Raw genomic sequence first — 19,663 nt, 5'->3', positions numbered from 1 at the left:
CTTTATGTGCATATTATGAAACAAGGCAATTTTACATACACTTTACATGATTTACTGCATATCACTGCCTCAGGACAGAAACTACCTTTAATGGCACTCCTAATTATTCTTCTTTACAGAGAAATTGTTCGTGTTTTCTGGTTATGATTGTTTGTAGAAGAAAGTCCCATGTGGAAGGATTTCAAGGCCCCTCGTGAGAAAAATAATTTTGGTAATTCTGCTGACTTTTCCACCAGTTTGCAGTGTTGTCATTTCATGGACACACACATACTTGTGACCTATGTGGGAAATCATGTGCGTAGACTCTGCACAACTTGTATTTCTATATATTGCTGTTTTCAGTTGCCCTCTCATTATGTTCTGTTTTAACTGGTACTCTTTACAAGCATTGTCAAATTCAGTTGAAGTAGGTAAGATATGCTAACAAGTGCAAAGAGTGTGCATGTATACTGAATGGATAGAAGTGGAACTAGCTTTACTAAACATCATTGCATCTCCTCTCTCAGTGCCAGTTAGGGTTTGTTTGTTTTGTTTTGTTTTATATGGAAGAAGTGTTGGCTACCATCTTACAATGTAGTTGTTATCAGTTTAGAGGATGTTGTGGTATCACAATTTAATTGGCTAAAGTTTGGTACATGTACAAACGTGGAATAACACAGGTGCATATCACATTCTCCAGTACATGTATGTGTTTGCTGCATAGGCCCATATTCGTTTACATGAAAATCTTGTGACTCACATTTATAATACATATATTGAGGTACTGGTGTTTTCAGTCTCTCAGTCGTGATGTATTTATCTACCTTGACATGATATGGTCAAACCTGTCTGTTATACAATGTAGTGACCACAAAAGGGAGATAAAAAGAGTGGCCATTAAAGATGACGAGGAGAGTGGTACAATGTATCAGTATTCAAACCCATCTCCTGATAATACATGTACACACTGTATAGCAGTTGCTGGAATGACTGGCTACTCAGTCTGTATGATACCAGTCTGGTTAATCTTCTGTCATGCCAGTGCATGTGTGTGTATTATTGTTTGATGCATGCTGAGCATTTACTCAGCATTTTCAGGCGAATGTAAGCATGTCATGCAGTGAGAGATGACAGCTAAGCAGTATTAACTATTAGTTTCTATAATGTACTGGAAAACATGTGTACATTATTCTTTTGTGTTTCCTGTTTCTAAATCAGGGTGTAACCTTTATGAAACCTATACTGAAGTATGTCGTACATGGAAAATATCTTTTGTGAGTCTTGCGATGGTTTGCAGTAAAGCACAGCCAATAATTGTCTCCCTTGCCAACTTCTCTGTTTAATGTTTACTTTATTTAGTTTAACTTGCTGTATACTGTACCACCAGATACGTTGTGTCATACGTTTTCTTTTGTGTCAGAATGGATTGTTTCATACATTAAAAGAATGCAAACTTTCCAGTCATTCAGACCTGGTGACAGTAACAAGGAAAATCCTTCTTTCAAATCAAGTCTGTGATAATTTTTTTAGTGCAACAATTCATGTACTACTAGACATTCTCTCAGAAAACTGTAATACATATATATGTAACTTCTGTTGTACATACAGGTCTACTATACATCTTATCTGCACTTAGATTCTATGTGAAGTACAGTGTACTTGGCATTAGTAAGGCAAAAGAATAATAAAAAACACTGTAGATCTGAGATTCAAGGTGTATCTTCATTGTCTATTGATATTCTCTGGTTTCTGAGTTCCATCTATGTATCTATAACTCTGTGTGTCAGTGATCATACATAAATCTTGACATCACTTTTAACTCATTTCATACGAGAGTATAAACAATGCATTGACTTAACACTTGACCTTACATGCCCCAGTCATTAATGGGTTAAGTCTCATTCTATTTGGTGGTCCTCCCTTTCATTCTCAATGGTAGAAAAAAAAAATCATAATACTGTACATGTAGGATGTACATGCCTACGAGGTCAGCTCTTTATTGAGTAGCTACCTGCAGCTGTGCCTCTGCTTCACAAGTTCAGCATTCAGTAATACTTGTAGAAGTACAGCTGAACTGTACATGTATTGTCATTTTTAATGCATAATGTTATTACCTAAGCCTTGCGTGAAAAGATGTTCGACCCGACACACAAGACTGATACACACCCACATACAACTGTACTTCCTACACGATATCTAGGGACGGTTAATTCACAAGGTGAACATTGTATACTACCGGTAGCACTAAATAAAAGTAATGCTAGAAAGTGGTAGACCTAAACAAAAAGAACTAAACTGACTTTTCCTCCAAAACAAAGTTTTTAAGATTTTTTTTTTAGATTCTATGTACATAGAATGCAGAAGAGAAGATCTATGCAGAAATTTATGATTAAGAATAGCTACATTGTATAACAGTATTAACTTTACAGGATTGGCAACTCAAGAGATGCATGTCACATCACAGTGATATTTGTTTTATGACAACTTTTTTAAACAAGAGACTGCTTTTAAATGAGGTGATTTTGGTGGTCCTACTGGTAGTTCTTGTGTGCTGTGTGTTGTTACACTGAGAGGTAATCCTGGGAATTTTAAGTGTTTTTTCTGGCTGTATTTTTCTCTATGTCAGGTGTATATAATGGGTACCTAGCAACGCTAGTAATAATAATGGCAGGGCCCTCTGGTAGAGCAGTGGTAACACTGAAGAGGCTACCCTGGGTAAATAAGGCATTATTATTATTTTTATTATCATTATTATTATTATTATTGTTATTATTGTTATTATTATTATTATTATTATTATTATTATTATTATTATTATTATTATGTAGGTATGTTTGTTTCACTTCCTCATCTGCTGCTTATTGCCCATTATTCCATTGTATTCTCTATTTGTGTAAATCCTTGAGATGACTCATCTTTGTCTTGTATTATTTTGGACCCCAATTCCATACAAATCACCTTGGATTTGGGAGATTAAGACCAAGGACTACAGCAAAATTCCCCTTTAGTAACTTTTCTATACACATTTGCAGCCAAGAGGTATCATGTTTTGGATTGGCTCTGGATATTGTGGACATCTTGGGCATTTCCTTCAACTTTACTTAATCTTAATCTTGCAACTGCCAATTAGAGGTAAACAACAATAGTAATGGTATAAAAAAAAATTTATATTGTAATGGAAGCTCATTATTATTATTATTATTATTATTATTATTATTATTATTATCATTATTATTATCATTATCATTATTATTACTACTACTACTACTACTACTACTACTACTACTACTGCTTCTTCTACTACTATACAATGAATAGAAAATGCCCAACTATTTTCATGCATTTTGGACAGAATTTAGCCTTGACATGCTCATATAGCGCATCATCACTGAACCATTCAACCTATAGAAACAGCTGTTTCACGAAATGTTCAGTTGATATAATTGCTCAAAAGACCTAACAAACTTCAGTACAGATAATTGCATGCGGAAACCCGTTGATGTAAACAAATTATTCTGCCTTTGGTGGTTGTATCAGTCATCCCTACCCCCATTCATTTGTCAATACAATTGTATAATTGCAAACGTATATCACTAGCCTTCCATCAAGACAGAGTTTATTGTTATTGCACAAGATTTTAGAATGTGAACCACAGTGTGCCCCACGCATCTCACGTCAAATTGAACAGCAGCTAGGTTTAGACTGGGGAACACTGAATTCACTCCAGAGTTGATGAGACTTGCTCAAGTGTTATGAGGTCTTGTACAGGCCTGGTGTATCTGTTCTGTTATCTGTTCTTTTATTTAACACTTGGCATAAAACATACAAAGATACATCGCAAAATAAGACAATACAAAGATCATGACACTTGTACAGAAAAGGGAGAAATTATGCAAGTGTAAGGAATCAGCAGAAAGGCCGAGGCCTTATATAAAAGCTGAGACCCTGAGAGTGTAGCCATCACATATTAGTAAACACACACACACACTTGGTGCTACACAAAAATACTATGATATATGCACAGGAAATACATTCATGTTTATATCCCATGCAGAGGCATACGATGGCAAACATGTTATATTTGATCAATTTGTCTACGGTTTTAGGATATCTTATAATACCCTGTTTGCATTTCATAGAAGATAAGAAAGACTGGGGAGAGAAAGAGATAAAACACCCCTTTGAATGAATCTCTGAATGAAAGTCAGATACATGTACTGCCCTTTTAGTTTTTAACGTTCGCTCGAAACATATACCCCTTTCCAAAGACTATTTTACGGAGCACGTGCATGCGCTGGGAATCATGTGGGGGGGGGGGGGGGCGGATGTCAACAGAAATTTCACTCTAAACAATGTAAACTGTATATGTATATGTATATGTATAGGACTGAAGCTCCTAGAAATATAAGTCACTATAGCAGGATTTAGACTCGGAACAATGCAGATGGCTTAAATTCCCATGATGTAAATATTTAATAATATTATGAACTACATAATCACAATATTCTCCTCATTTAAAGGAAGGTAATTCTAAAGCTGTGGGGGGAAAAATGGATCTATACGAGAAGAATTTCGAAACGAATATGAGTTTTATTACTCAAGTTGTATTAGAATGATTCTAATAAACTAAGTATTTGAATATCCCGTATAGATTTTACCTCTTCCAACAACTATACGCTGGAAAGCAAAATGGCGTGTGTGAGATAATGCAAAAGAAAACAGACCCTTTACCTAAAGATAAACTCCTTACTTGGAAATTGAAATGTGTGACTCGCAAGAATTTGCGACTTCTTTTAAAACATTTTTTTTTTCACCAGTAACTTTGGCTCTGAATTAGAAAAAAAAAGTGATTCTCCGAGCAGTGTTAACTGCAAATTTTCTACAAGAAACCTTTAGAAGCAAAAAAGACTCTTTGTTTATCTGACAGACGTGCACAATTAGATCTCTCAATTCCACTAAATCACAGTGTCGTGATGAATAAATGCTTTCGGAAGTAGTAAACGGACAATTATTTATATAAAGAAACCCATATACAAAAGACATAAAATTTGAAACAATGGAAATATCTTAATATGGTTTGATTACAATAAAGTAACTCTCATAGCCCTTGACTATGATGTTTGTGAAATTAAGTAGGGCCTATACGGTATTAGACACCATGGCCCTGCCTGGAAGAATCTGCAAGTGAATACCAGATAAAACCGCGATTTATTCCTTTTAAGCTAAAACGGGATTTATTTCTTTAAATATGAATTTTAGAAGACATCAGTATTAACATTATTTTGATATGAACTAAGACACTCAAAATTGAAGTTGTCCTTTGTATTACATTTTAGTATTGATTCATGTGAGCTGTTTACATGTGCTATATTATCCCAAGTGTGATTTTCCCTCTGAACTGCATAGTACTACTAGTATACCAGCAAATATACTCTGAAACACACACCACACACACACACGTATATTGACACACATGCATTATTAAACACACACATGCATACATCGTATACACATGCACAAACACATGCTGAAATAATAACCAAAATATAAAAAAACAACAACTGACAGACATCCAAGTGTTTCCATAAGTTAACACATAATATCAGTGAGGTAGTGAGAGTTTATCCACTCTCGCTTCCTTCCAATTACCTTCTTGTGATGGTCTTATATGTAGTTTCCAATTACCATTTCCAAATTTAAAGATTAATGAAGTGATTACATGGAAATTGTATTGATATCTATTTCGTAAGACATGTGATTATATTGATTTTTCATTACGTTCAATTATCTTGTAAATCCAACGTATGCTATGTCCAACATGATACCATCTATACTTTCATTCGTGTAAGAAAAATACGGAAATAAAAAAAAATAATTAGATTAAGCAAATAACAATAACGACAGAGGTGCAGCGGATATTAAGGCCAAAGCTCATGAAAAACATGATATGATAGTGGGTTAGAGACCTTCAAAGGAAAAACAACTTTAAGATATTTAAAACATACACGCAAACAAATTCATAGGTATGCGTATACACGAGTTGAAAACCATAATACTTATATAGGTCTACCTTATGGCACTCACACACAGTCACAAGTACAGTGTACACATAGAATGAAAGAGAAGAGGGAAGAAACTTCTTTTTGCCTTTTCTTGTCTGACTATAGTCAGACATGATAGCCATATCTATCTATATACACCTGCGTACACCTTCAAAATCTAGGAAGTGTCGTAGTAATCAGTAAAAGAAATCACTGTCAATAGATGTGATGTTCGTTATTCCGGAGATTCGTAACTCCAAAAATGAAAAGGGGTTTATTATTTCGAACGTTCGTTAATCCGAAAATGAGTCAAGATTAGTTTGTCTGAACATTGCTAAAGGTTCGTTGATCAGAAAATGACGAAAGAGGTTTGTTATTCCGAAGGTTCTATAATCCGAAAACATGCAGACTGTCCGTATTAACGAATCTTCGGAATAACGGGCCTTATTTTCATTTTCGGATTAACAAACCTTCGGAATAACAAACCTCTTTTCATTTTTGGAATGATTAACCTTCGGAATAATGGACCTTATTTATTTTTCCGAGTAAAGAACCTTTGGAATCGAACTTTTACGAATACAATTCCATCTATTGACACTAGTGAAAGACCATTATATATTTCAATGTAAAATTGGGTAAATCATGCGGTTCACAGGTGGCATATTAATAAATATATCTGGTAGTTTTATAACTAGTTAAATTAAACATAATCAATGAAACAATAAGTTCAGCAAGAGCAATGATTCTTCATTGTATAAAAAGTGATAAGTAAACTTGGACAACTAAAATTACTATTACTTATTCAACGTACAACTTGTTTCAGCTGGAATACATACATATAATCTGTACGTGCATATACTCTGCCCACTGATATTCCAATAATTCAGATATGGTAAAGCTATTGCTTCATTATCCAATATGCTGTAAAGGGCTTTTTACACTTGTGTTTCTTAACCCCGGACTTTCTCTGACCTGTACCAATTTTTTCAGCTTTTTACACTCGCCAGTTAGTCCCGTACTATCTCTTGTCCGGGGCTAAGGAGAAAACTGACCTTTTTACACTCGTATTTCTTAGCCCCGGACTTTCCAAACCACATGAATATTCATAATTACGCTGTGTACTGTACACGTACACGCACGCACCGGCAGCACTTGATTACCTCGTTTCTGATTGGTCAATGAGGGTCGGACTTCGTCTCCGTCGCTTAGCCCAGGATTATTTTTTCGTTCTGTTTACACTTACTTGCTTGGCACCGCAATTGCGGTGCTAACCCCTGCTATTTTGCAGGGCCAGATAGTACCGTACTATCGGTGGGGCTAGCCCACTTTGGCAAAAACGAGTGTAAACAGAAAGTGGGCTAAGGATAGTCCCGTACCAACGGTGGGGCTAAGGCCCCCCCCCCCCCCCCCCCCCCTTAGCCCCACCGTTGGTCCGGGGCTAAGCAAAATTTTACAAGTGTAAAAAGCCCTTAAGACAACTACACATTTTAGTTTAAATATATGATATTGACAAAAACATTACTTTAACAATTTTGAAAAGATGTTAAGGATATGGTACTTCCAGTCGAGTGATGCAATGAAAACATCGCAGGGTTATCAATAGCAGTGTCATTCATCATAACTTTTTTGCGTATGAGACTATTATTTTCTACCATATGGATGAAACGTCATTTATGGTGTCCTTGTGGAGTGGAAAATACAATCTTATTGCACTTGAACCATTCGATTAACATTTGCAATTCATTATCCCGCTGTGGAAAAATACAGTAAGTAAATACCTGTATATGCCTGTATTCGTGTATGCTACACCTGTCTCAACAGAACAAAAACAGTACAAAACAAAACAAAAAACGGCGAAGAGTTTACAGTATCTTTCACAGTCATGTAGACCATGTCGTCGAAAATCAATTAGTTTCACAAAGTTTAATTTTGTTTTCTTTTATCTTTATCCCGGTAATGTTACGTATATTCTACAATGGACATCTCCAAGCACTCAAGCTTTCTCCATTAATTTCATCAACTCTGAGGGGCCCACATTTGACAAATTTTGTCTTTTTGCCCATGGGTCCCTCGATTTTCATTTCATTTTCATCACTCTAGTTTTCCTTTTACAATGTATAGTTACCATAATAAGGTTCCGCGATTATCGTATACTCTTCTCAGTTTGCTTTGTTTTGCTTATGAAACCTTGAAATGTCTATATGTTTTCTTCGAAAAATGACACAAAATTTGAATTGAGTTGAGCTGAACTCTATACAAATTATCTCCACACGTGCTGTTTGTTCGGATGTGCCGGTAATCAATTTATAAGTACTGATACATGATAATGTATGCATCGTACATTGTACATTATACACGTAAAAAGAAAGAAAAAAACATACACACGAGGAACTTCCTAGTCTAGATTATGACGGATTCCAGCGTCTGTTCTCTTGCAGGCATCCTCGGCGTGGAGGAATCCGAACAAGCAGCTTTTATCCTGCCTGTTTTGTTGTTCTACGTTATCAGTTAGTAAACAGGGTGCATAGAGTAACAGGAAGCCATGCTTGGCTTCCTATACTACTGTTCTTTCGTCCACTCTGTCATTTTAGATACCACAATAGCTATACCACAATAGATGTCACAATAGGTACACATGAGGGTCTCAGAATGCCATGCAATATGCATGACACCCGGAGCTATTGTTAATTGCAGACACAAATTGATTTATCTGTGACTTCATCCTTCCTAGTCAGTAAGATCAATGAATGGCAATGAGACCATACAGTCACGACAGTATGGGAGCAAGGCCATCTCTTATACGCCCTACTGATAAGAGAACTCATCATAAATCTTTTTGTTAAACACGACCATTCCTCCGTGATTACACAGGGATGGAAACCTACACACCTACCACCGTGACCGTATGGTGATATAACCGTTTAAGGGCTTGTTAGTGGTGTCAGTCACATGCACTGCTCTGCTCCCAACATCAAACCAGACTCTGGTTTAATCCTCGTCCATCGTCACGCTGAAATAATTTGGGAGTCTTAAACAGTTTGTGCTTAACTATGGCATCTGGTAATGGCGAGAGTGAGTATCATTTTGAACTTTTAACTGTTGCTGGTCGTTCAGTCTAATTAAGTCCTACTAAGAGATTATAGGTTTCTTTCCTAATTCGTTGTCACTAAGCAACTTCTAATGAACACTTATTTTAAATGCTCCAGAAGCCGACGTTTTATATTGACAATCCAACTAAGGAAATGTTAAAGTATAAATTGAGCATTAACCTCTGCCCACAATACAAAACGCAGAGTGATAAATGTTCTATGACGGGGATTGTTGGGGATGAAGTTAACATTCGTGGTTATGGTCTACATGAATTATTACTGTACACTGGAAGTCAATGATGGTGTAAAATAATATATTAGAGTGTGATCTCTGTGTGTTTATGTGTGAGAGTGGAGTGATAATCATTGATCATAATCAACGCCTACCTATCCCCTCACATCTTTCATGTAAATCTTTCCTTGTGTACATCCACAGAACACATGCCTATGAATAGTAATTTAATCTAAACAGGAACTTAATTCAGTACATTGTATTTATCGACTTACACTCAATAGTTAACAGATTGAATAAGCCCAACGCTGTTTACTTGAAAAATTTCGGAAGTCATGAACTCAAATCTCCGATTGCTTCACTTATGTATACACAATGGTTTGTCAAAGAATGAATAAACATCAAAGATGATATATTTCATCCATCACTTATTCCCAGATAAATCTAGTCAGAAATCACTTTTTGTATCTGTGATGTTCAGACAAGAAAAGTAAAATCTAACTTCGTGTCATTCTTCAAATCAAAACCCGTACACAGTGAGGTCGTATAATTACTCCATTGAAGAAAAAAAGTAAAAAAATAGAAGTATTTTGTTTCATGCTCTTGTGGGGTTCGAACCCGCACGTTATTCCTTCACAAACATAGCAGTATCTCCAGTAGATGTGAGAGTATTCAAAAATCGCTTTTTCCTGCTATAGAGGAAATTAGATTCAAATCATGCATGGAAGAGGGAAGAGTTAGCTAACTTTCTTGCGTGTGTGTCCATCGATTGCAAAAGAGAGACTATGAACTCGGGGAAAGAAAGATATAAACAATAATGAAGGGTGGATGAGAGCTGCAGTGCCGCTCCATAAGGTAGACTTTAACTTGAGAAAAATAATCGTACTCTATACCCTGCAATTTTACACTTGTGCCTTCATCACAATCAACGTCACCCCAATTTACGTTATACCTAGCAATCCGAGTGCAGAACGATATTACGTTTAATCGCAAAATCTATTTGCAGCTTTATGCGTTCAACGCTAAATATCAAAAGACAATGTTAATGGGGATTTGTCGTCAACATCCATAGAAGATTTATCGTGTTCGTTGGTAAATTTGATATCAACAAAAGAGCGATATCAGTATTCGATACATTCTGAACATTGGATATATTTCTAAGTACTTAGAACTTTATTCTCTTTCACAATGTGATGACTTTCACGTGTGCGCTGCAAAATACAGAGGCGTCAAACAACTAATAGAATAGAAAGCACAAAGAAAATAGGATAGACACAAAAGTAAGATCTATAGAGAAATTTACATTGACCTACCTCAATTAAATCTGCTGAATCATAGTTACAGCATGTTATTGCTAATTGAGGAAAACGACCTTCAGCTAATACTCTACAGGAGCTGATAAAGTCACCCAACCCATTGTGATTTGATGAGTTTATCAGTTCTGGTAGAGTATTAGCTGAATAACATTTTAGATAGAGACATGTTTAGCCAACAGATTACGTAACCTTGTAATGCAATGGTTAAGAAAATGACATTCAGCTTTGACGTATATATTTCCGACGCTAAATAAATGAAGCAAAGAAAATGACCTGTCTTCTATCGTGTGCATAGAAGGTTGGTTTACTTGAATCCCTTATTGGTCACAGTGAAATCTGTAATAAGTTTTAAGGGATATACAAGTAAAAGGTCTGTCATAAATTTCAAAAACTTGTCTTTAAAACTTGTATCCAAATGTCTTATTAAACTTCATATTTTATAACTTATCTTTGCGATGTATTTGTTTTTTATCGGTTTATTTGTTTAATTGTAGTTTTGGTTAATTTTTATATAATATTGGATACGGACTGGGTTGAAATATTGTATTGTTAGCTGTTTATGTGTTCACAGTAAAATGTGTTGAATTATGCAGGCTCTCATGCGCCGAGACTATTAGTAATGATAGATACGGCGCATTATAGATGTACTTTATTATCATTATTATTATCACTATTATTATTATTACTACTACTACTTCAACTACTATTATTACTATTACTATCATCATCATTTGTTTTGTTTTGTTTTTTTCGGTCTAAGGTGCCAATTTCATACGCCCTTCCTTTGTCTCATATTATCAGTTAGACTGATAATTCATCGGGAAAATAGACGAGGGGAAGAAGTATATTGGTGGTCTTACTTAAAAATCTGTGGGTCCAACACCATTGGGGTTTATGAAGGATATTTACTATGTGGCGCACAGTATAGCTTACATGATGGACGTGTTGGTACGATAGTCTTCAAGAATCGAAACATGTCGCACTTGACAGTATCACAGCTGTGATTATAGGCAGTATATAGGCACCGGCATTGCATATCCGTTTGACAACTGCATATATACAAGATAACTTTAAAACAATCAACACTGACTAAACAATTCTTATCGTTCCTTGTATTAATACGTATTCGTCGAAGAGCAGCCCTAAAATAATGTGTGTCTTTGTTTTCGTTTTGCAGACTTTTGAATTCCACTGATCCTTCTGTTTCCTTAGTGTAGTAAGGGACTTTTGTGAATTATCTTGTTAATTTGCGGATCATAATCGAATATTGTGTATGTTTGTTTCTACCAATTGCACAGAGGTTTTAGTCACAGGTGCGTCGGGTTACATCGCATCTCACATTGTTCAGCAGCTTCTTGAGGCTGGGTACAAGGTTCGAGGGACTGTTAGAAGTCTATCCAACGCGGCAAAAGTTGAGCCTTTGAGGAAACTTTGTCCCAATGCATCAAGCGACTTGGAACTAATCGAAGCTGATCTCACAAAGGACGAAGGATGGAAAGAGTAAGAATACACAGACTACAACAAACCAAGTCCATGTTGAGCTGTCATACAAGAGATCTGTTTTTATTTTTTGAAAATGAATGTATCACTATATACAACACAATCATTTTTGAAATAATTACACTTCTTTCGAAAAAGAAAGAAAAAGTTTCAGTCGAGGGTGATGGCGGAGGAGGAGAAATGATCTGTATATAAAAAATAAAAAAATAAAAAAAAACTCATCAAAGGAACGAATAAATGAGTTGGGGGGGGGGGGGATATGCTCCTCCCGCCAAAACGGACTATTCCGTCATTTTTGCATCAAAATTCTATTTTGAGATCAATGCTTGATAGTTTTTCAGGTAATTGTACACATAATCCAAATTCACAGGGTATATAGATATACAGTATACAGAATTTCAGACCTTAGCACCGTAATCTTTTGGCCTTTGAGAAGTTAATTGTGGCCCTTTCAAATGGTGATTCACAATCCTAATCGGAAAGCTTAGCATGGAATATTAAAGACACTCTTCAGACCAAAATCTCATGAAAACGAATACAGTCATAGCATGCATGAATACACCAAAGTTTACATGGTCGATATGATAGACAGGCCTCCAGTTCTGGGGGTGTGGAATGCAGGTGTTTATGAAATTGTTTCACAGTAGCATGCCACAGTCGTGCATTATTATGACTGATTCAGTGGTGAATGCAGCAATGGCGATGACTGAACTTTGCCTAATGACCGGCACGGCTACAGAAAGCAGAAAAGCACGTTGAATCATATTGATTGATTTTGATTGATTGATTTATTTTCCGTATAAAAACAACAACGGCTGGATGGCCCATATTCAGCGATATCAACATGGCATCGCTGGTCTTCCATGGGGTCCAGAACATGACAGTTATACAAATGCAATGTGAAATTATGAAATACATACTCTTTTAAGAATGTAGATATTTGACATACATCAGTTGAGAGAAAAAAAACAACAACAACATCGAATAGCGAATAGCAAAAGAAAAGGATACAAAGGAAAGGGAGGAGAAAAATAATAAATCATAACTTTCAATAACCTGTACTAATTCAAATAATTCTATAATAACTCTTTTTCATCAACAAAAAGAAAAAAATAAGTCAACGGGGAAGTGACCTTAAACATACATATTTTAGATTTAAATGTATGAACAATGGGGGAAATTTTAATATCTATGGGAAGGTCATTATATTCCTTAGCATATTTATATTTAAATCATAGATCTGCTCGGCTACAGCTCCATAGGGTATGTGGCCGCTGGCCGCGTTAGACAGGTGGCCGCTATACACATGGTCTTTAACAGGGCTTTTCTCGAGGGGGATTTTTTCATTGACCACTATAGATAGGTGGCCACTACACACAGGTGGCCGCTATAGACAAGTGGCCGCAATGGCAGGTTTGACTGTATCAGAAATTACGTTGGGCTGATTTGCTTAAATTTTGTTTTCTAATACTCATTCAAAAATAAAAGTTTGCTCATAGAACTGACGCAGGTTCCTACTTTACAATTCATACACTGTAGTTTCGATTTGTGCTGTGTGTGCAATTGGCTTGTTATGAATAAATGGTGGATTTGTTTGTTGACGTGTTGGTTTTGCCTTTATCGTGAGATGTTGTGACATTAAAAAAAAATGACAGGTTTGATTTAATTTCCTCTAATGCAGAGCTGTAGCAGGCTGTGTGTATGTGATGCACACTGCGAGTCCTTTCCCATTTGCAAACCCAAAGGATGAAAATGAGATCATCAAGCCGGCTGTAGAAGGGACGACCAGAGTGTTACAGGCCTGTGTGGACCAGGGAGGGGTCAAAAGAGTGGTGCTTACGAGCTCCGTTGTCGCTGTCACAGGTTAGTAGGCTTAGTGGCCGCTGTGAACTCGGCAGAGACGCACCTCGATTTGATCAGATTTTTTTTTTCTCTGTCTTCCTCTTCCTTCGTGTCATTCTTCTTTTTCTTCACATTTTCTCCTCCTTTTTATCAGCATCTTTAGCTTGTCATTGCTGTCATTATTTGTCACCTTTACTGCTTTCCATTTCTCCATGCCAAACGTTTTTTAGGATAATTGACCTCAGTGTTCTCAATTCATTTACATTGCTGTGTGCACATCTATAGGACTAAGATTTAGGTAGATGATGAATGTAATGTGTCATTTTGACGCAATGAATATCGATATAGAAAATCTTGTTTGAAAATACACAAGCCTTATTACTCAGTGTTTATTCTCTCTCTCCTTCTCTGCTTCAAAGTCATATCTCTCTCCCTTTCACTCCCTCTCTCTCTCTCTTTCTCTCTCTCTTTATTTATCTATCTATCTCTTCCTTGTTTAGTTATTAACTGACTTGCCAACCCGAGTATTTGTGATACATTACATTTCCATGAAAGACTTTCAAGAATCCCGCAGTCCTGACAACCCTTTCACAGAAGAGGATTGGCGCAAAGAGCGAGGCGACGCATATGGAAAAAGCAAACTGTTGGCGGAAAGAGCTGCTTGGGATTTTGTCAACAAACTTTCAGGTATCTATAAGTTTCTTGTTTGCAAACTTTAAGGTAGATATAAGATTCTTGTTAACAAACTTTCAGGTATCTATAAGATTCTTGTCAACAAACTTTCAGGTATCTATTAGTTTCTTGTGTGCAAACTTTCAGGTAGATATAAGATTCTTGTTAACAGACTTTCAGATATCTATACGATTCTTGGTAACAAACTTTCAGGTAGATATAAGATTCTTGTTAACAAACTTTCAGGTGTCTATTACTTTCATGTGTGCAAACTTTCAGGTAGATATAAGATTCTTGGTGACAAAGTTTCAGCTATCTAAAAGATTCTTGGTAACAAACTTTTAGTTAGATAAAAGATTCTTGGTAACACACTTTTAGTTAGATAAAAGATTCTTGTTAACAAACTTTCAGGTATCTATAAGTATGATTTAAGATTCTTGTTCGCAAACTTTAAGGTAGATATAAGATTCTTGGTAACAAACTTTCAGGTATCTATAAGTTTCTTGTTAACAAACTTTCATGTAGACATGAGATTCTTGGTAACAAACTTTCAGGTATCTATAACTCCAATAAGTTTCTTGGTAACAAATTTTCAGGTAGATATGACATTCTTGGTAACAAACTTTCAGTATATATATAAGATTCTTGGTAACAAACTTTCAAGTGTATATGAGATTCTTGGTAACAAACTTTCAGGTATCTATAACTCCAATAAGTTTCTTGGTAACAAATTTTCAGGTAGATATGAGATTCTTGGTAACAAACTTTCAGTATATATATAAGATTCTTGGTAACAAACTTTCAGGTATATATAAGATTCTTGGTAACAAACTTTCAGGTATATATAAGATTCTCGTTAACAAACTTTCAGGTATATTATAAGATTCTTGTTTGCAAACTTTCAGGTGTGTATACGATTATTTATAACAAACTTTCAGGTATCTATAGGCTACCAGTTTGCAAACTTTCAAGTATTCGATTTTTGTTAACAAACTTTTTCACGTATCTATAAGATTCTTGTTAACAAACTTTCAGGTATGCAGCTACTTGTGTGCAAACTTTCAGATATAAGATTCTTGGTAACAAACTTTTAGATATCTAGAAGATTCTTGTTGACAAACTTTCAGGTATCTATAAGATTCATTTCTCTTTTCTTTACAACAGCACTAACAAGCCTGTAGATGACATCTCGCAGTCTGCCTTACGTTGTACGTCATGTAATAAAAGTTGGTTAAATGTGGCATGGGCGAATAAATGAAATACATATAGTTACACTTTAATGGGTTGTTAGGAAATGGATCCTAAATGTCATGAATGTGTGTCACTAAAATTAGAATTCTAAACTACCCATCACGGGGGTCGCAAAACGTTTCATAATGTATGGGCTAGGATAAAGGGGCAACGCCCTCCCCCCCCCCCCCCCCCCCCCATCTGAAGAAAGAGGGACGTGTTATTTGAATTTGAATTCTAATTCTAATTTGAATTTGAAGAATCTTGTGGGAAGGAACCACCAAGAGTTTATATTGTTTGATCGTTTTTGTGTGGGGGTTTCAGTTCATCTATATTCATCTACATTAAAAGAAATGTCAAATAAATGACTGCAGCTTTATAGGACCTGATATGATTCAATAGATATTTCTTGGTCACCATTTTCCCGAAATTGCATCCAGGTGAGTCAAAATTTGAGCTGGCTGTCATCAACCCTAGCGTAGTCTTCGGTCCAGTCGTCTGTGGATCACCAGGGACCAGTGTTAACATCCTCAAAGGGATACTCATTCGCGAACCAGGCATCATACCACGCATGCATGTACCATTCTGTGACGTACGTGATGTCGCGAAGGCACACGTTGCAGCCATGACGATGCCTGAAGCGGCCGGTAAGTAGAATCAATTTGGAACATTTTGTCTTGCACGTACACGGCAAGAGGAAGATATTATATGACCAGGGCCCCGTTGCAAGAAAGTTGCAATCAATTGCAAATAATTGCTAATTTTGAAACAACCATTCTGATTGGCTCAGGGTCTGCCCTATTAAGAAGACATGCATGCAACAATGATTTTGATTGGCCAGTGACAATCAGTTGCAAGTTGCGTTTAAACGCAAAGTTTCTAGCAACGGGGCCCTGGACTGTACTCGGCATCAGTATTGGCTGGAAGGGAGGGTGAGGGAGAGAAGAGGGCAGTGGCATCCCTCCTCCCGAGATTGTGTGTGTGTCTGTGTGTTTTTTTTCCTTTTTCATGCCTTATAAAGGATAACAATGCAATGAAAATGACACACGCAAATTCGATATCATACGTTAGATGATGAATACAAAATTGTAAAGCAAACTACAAAACAGACATGACGATTGAGGAATAGAGAGTGGGATAGATAGGCTATACTATGAATAATACCTTTGACTCCCAATAGACAGATTCCTGTGTGCGGTCTTGGAAATGACAATGTGGACTGGTGAAACTACAACAATAATAGGCCTATACCATACGAATAACGATGATACTCGGGGTGCAAAGTACGTTTTCCTCTATCATAGAGACTTCAATTTCAAGATATATGTGATGGAATATGATTGAGAAAGACTGCACCCGAGTAGCTAATAGCTTACATCAAACAAGCAACAACAACTAAACATTCACACACACGCACACACACACACACACACACACACACACACACACACCGTTTATAGGGCGATGACAGGGCTTATTTCAAACAACCCTTGCGTTGGTGTTTTCCCCATTACCTGTATTGATCTTTTCCCTGTTCACACCTGCATTGGTCTTCGTCTTGTTTTCACTCCATCATGCAGGCAATAGGCACATCGTGGCGCCATACTGCATGATGATGAGGGATATCTCCCAGTTTTTGGTTGATGAATTCTCGGATAAAGGTAAATATGAAATAACCAACACAGAAGTAGACGCCTAATCCTTGTTTTAAGGCAAGACTTTTATCATTTCGAACTGTCCATCAATGTTTATTTCAGAAAGAATGACAATGACAACAATATGAATTACTCTACTGTTTCAATTGAATATATATATATATATATATATATATATATATATATATATATATATGCCTCCCTTGTTCATCTGTCATTGTTTTTATAAGATGATGTTAAATCATAAGAAAAATATATATTTGCGGAATAAAGGCACGGAGAGTTTGCTATCTTGCACTGTTCTACAGGCTAAGTTCTTACCAGAAAGAATTTAGGCACAAGTTCTTCTATTTCACTTGAGGTAGTATTTACATGCCATATTATGTTCAAAACCCGCATGATATATTTCTTTCTCTTGCGCTGCTCTGGTGAAAGGTTAAAAGAGATAAATAGAAGAAAGCGTGAAAATAATAATCTCAAAGTGGACTTATACAGACGGTACGATGTTCTCTCCTCGCCGTATACTCACTACAGGATACAAACCTGTCACGACAGTCGCTCCAAATTTCCTCTTACGATTGATGGGTATCTTCAACTCTGAAGTGAAGACCATGTCCAAACTGGTGGGGCACACGTACGCCTACTCTGACAAACGGGTAAGTCTGCTTCTCAGTTTGACAATCAGTCCAAATTAACCTGTTTTCTACAAGTTTCTGTTCGGGCGTAATACATGCCCAGCTAACAGTACAATGTATATAGTTACCATGCCGTGCCTGACTAGAGTATTAGACATGAAAGACAGTTCAAAAAATAAAAATAAAAATAAAAAAAAAATAAAAAAATATATATATAATGCCTAAATCCCGACACGGGCAAAGTACAAATTACAAGATGAGATTACCAAAAATTCAAAAGAAACATCGAAACAAAAGTCCGTTTTTTTTTTTCATCTTGACTGTTGTTGGTGACGCTTTTCTCTTCTCAACTTATTAACCTCCTTCCTCTGATGATCAATTTTCATGCTGAAATCAATAAAGATGACATAGTTAATCACGTGGTCAAGTGATTAGGATGAAACTGATTGTAAAGATTTGGATCAGTTTTTTTTTTTTTTTTTTTTTTTTTTTTAACATAAGGAAGATATTACTCTTTTTATGATGGCTATCTGTCTGATTATGGTACTATGATACACTGTCATGTTGTCATTATTGCAGTATAGGTCCCTACCACAGTGGTGACAATAACACCATATACGTGCAGGCTACATCTCGCTCCTAGAGTGCTGTTGACAGTCACAACTAGAGTATTTTTATACATTGTAATTGTGCGTTTATCAGTGGAAATCAGACACAATTCAGCCATTGAGCTGCAAATTTTGATAGTAAATAAATCCATTCTATTCAATTCAGTTCAATACATGTATACAGCATGCTCCATTTTCCTCACATTGTGAAAAACAGTAACAAAACTGATAGCACAAATATAACATGTAATAACCAAAATGAAATAATGAAAACGTTATCGAAGATGACGATGCAGTGACTATAATACATGCAGTACTAATGATTATTGCCCTTTCTTTTCTCTTCCATGTGGCTCCACCTTTTGGCTAAACGACATGATAATCAGCTTCGACAAGTACTGGGTATAACACCTTACAGTGCCAAGGACACAGTGAACGAGACAGCTTACTCCTGCATAGAACGAGGGTTCGTGCCTAAAAAGGAGGGCTACTACAATCCTAAAGCAAAATAGAGACAGTTAAAGTGATTTGAATTGTACATGACACTATTTCTCACTTTAGACTAGACCCGACTTAAAACTTTTAATGGTCAGAATGTATTCTGTTGTTGTTGTTTTTTTCATCGTACGACTTTAATCGTTCATCGTATTGAAAACGTAAAATAAACTTAATTTGACGTCTGGAAATTTAAAGATTAAAACAAGGTTGTTCACTTTCATTCTTCTTTTAAGACATTAATATAGAGTCGAAATCTAGATCAAAATCAATCTCTGATCACTCTTTGATTGCGGTTAATTACAGACATAGACATAAGTAATTCAGCACATGCATCTTGAAGAAAAGTAGGAATATACTGAAGGGCTA

General features: G+C 36.1%; 1 protein-coding gene across 1 annotated transcript; it reads left to right on the top strand.

Annotated features, from left to right (window-relative positions):
* Window positions 1-9,070: 9,070 nt before the first annotated feature.
* On the top strand, window positions 9,071-19,311 carry LOC139729359 (uncharacterized). The gene is made up of 7 exons (XM_071640287.1): window positions 9,071-9,092; window positions 11,956-12,157; window positions 13,839-14,020; window positions 16,342-16,548; window positions 17,482-17,562; window positions 18,091-18,212; window positions 19,186-19,311. Exons 1-7 carry the CDS (start codon window positions 9,071-9,073, stop codon window positions 19,309-19,311), a joined length of 942 nt encoding a protein of 313 aa, XP_071496388.1.
* The last annotated feature ends 352 nt before the right edge of the window (window positions 19,312-19,663 follow it).

The sequence above is a fragment of the Diadema antillarum genome, unplaced genomic scaffold (assembly GCF_040938485.1).
Source record: "Diadema antillarum isolate AM-2024a unplaced genomic scaffold, OU_Dant_1.0 seq00000234_RagTag, whole genome shotgun sequence".
In the NCBI taxonomy this organism is placed as follows: domain Eukaryota; kingdom Metazoa; phylum Echinodermata; class Echinoidea; order Diadematoida; family Diadematidae; genus Diadema; species Diadema antillarum.
Note: the sequence above shows the minus strand (reverse complement) of the source record. Positions and strands in the feature narration are given on the sequence as shown.